The sequence below is a fragment of the Sinocyclocheilus anshuiensis genome, unplaced genomic scaffold, assembly GCF_001515605.1.
Source record: "Sinocyclocheilus anshuiensis isolate Anshui unplaced genomic scaffold, SAMN03320099.WGS_v1.1 scaffold51, whole genome shotgun sequence".
In the NCBI taxonomy this organism is placed as follows: Eukaryota; Metazoa; Chordata; class Actinopteri; order Cypriniformes; family Cyprinidae; genus Sinocyclocheilus; species Sinocyclocheilus anshuiensis.
The window spans coordinates 3,696,891-3,698,467 of record NW_015548296.1 but is presented as its reverse complement, the minus strand read 5'-3'; the positions used below and the strand labels follow the sequence as shown (position 1 = coordinate 3,698,467).

Sequence of the window (1,577 nt, the reverse complement as noted above, 5' to 3'; positions counted from 1 at the left end):
GGGAAGCGGTTGACTGTGGCATAATAAAAGCTCCGCTGCTTTCGAGCCATGTGTCACACTTGTTCAGCGGCCTCGTTTCGCTTCGACAGCTTTCAGCCTCACTCTGCTTCATACTACGACGTTAATAAATCATTAGCTCATCCATGAACATGATTTCTGCCCGAGTCCTGTCGGATTGCATCGGCTGTGGGGATGAAGGTGACAACTCCCATGATTCCACACTCAGTCACGGCATCATCAAACTACGCCTTTGTTTCTTTTGAATACGCGCCCTCTAGTGGCAAAAACTTACATATTGTGCCTTTAAGTCGCTTGGGTATATTTTTAGCAATAGCTAAAAAAAAAACATTGTATGGGTCAAAATGATCTATTTTTCTTTTATGCCAAAAATCATTAGGATATTCGCTCTTGACCTGCTGTGTCCCATATCTGAATGAAACAACACAGAACACTCACATAAACCTTCATTCATATATGGACATTCTGTCAGGCTGCATTATAAAACACATTTAAAAACAGACATACAGATTTATACAGTATGCAAGTGATGCTGTTATCATTTTTGTGTTCCTCAGTAGAAATAAAACATCATACATTTTTGAAACCACATTAGGGTGAGTAATGACGACAGAAATAATATTTTTGTTGAATTACATCCTTTAAAGCCTTCTCTCAGTCTATAAAATGAAAATGTAAAGCTAGTTGAAGTAATGAGACACGCATTGGTATGGGAAAAGAAAAATGCTTCAGATGCTTGAATTTTTTTATTTCAAAGCATCACGTGCTTTTAGAAAAATAACCGGTCATCTCTACCTGCATTGTGACAAGTCGGTCATCAACCATCACTTCTTTTGTCAGGAAATCTGCTCCTATAGTAGCTTTGTACTGATTACTGAACTTCTTATTCACATACTGGTTCATCAGAGATGTCTTCCCAACCCTGTTGAGACAAAACAATATTTATACCCGTACAACAGGAGAACCCACACATCTATTTGTGACTGCAGAACTAGGAGTCATACCAAATGAAACGCTCTACGAACATTAATAATGCAGGCCATAACAAAATTTACATTCCCTTTATGAAACTGAAACTACTTTCTTGAGAATTTATATCCCACCCACAAACTTTCCCATCTGGAAAGCTCATAAGAGTAAATGAGGACATGAAAGGCTTTTAGGAGGTTTTGTATTTGGGTGGTTGACATGACATAACATAAATGCCCAGTGTGTCATGAATCATCTAAACATAAGTTTATACTGTCAGTCAAACAATGCACTAGTATAGTGTAATAGGGTGTAACTGGATGTTTTTACAGCTGTGTATTTATAATGTATGTTCAAACATTTCTATATACAATTTTGAGCTGAATATCTAAATGCATGTGGCATATCTCTGTGGGACACGGTTCATTTAGCACTCAATGGCAACGGATTATAGTCCTGCCTTAAATTAAAAGTGCAATTAGTGCAGTTTGATTTATCCTATGATTAACAAGTTTAATAAAAAAAAATTGTTATAAAATTTAAAATAAAATCACTCAGTGTCCATAAAAGTGTATGCAATAATATATATA

At 36.2% G+C, this 1,577-nt stretch overlaps 1 protein-coding gene across 1 annotated transcript in view; it reads right to left on the bottom strand.

The window, feature by feature from the left end:
- LOC107655959 (ras-related protein Rab-7a-like) overlaps nucleotides 1-1,577 on the bottom strand; it is a 16,475-nt gene that overhangs the window by 7,102 nt on the left and 7,796 nt on the right. The window contains exons 3-4 of the mRNA XM_016443594.1: nucleotides 814-940; nucleotides 407-429 (exon numbers count right to left, since the gene is read on the bottom strand). Of these exons, the coding sequence (XP_016299080.1) occupies nucleotides 407-429; nucleotides 814-940 (150 nt within the window). The remainder of the gene's footprint in view (nucleotides 1-406; nucleotides 430-813; nucleotides 941-1,577) is intronic.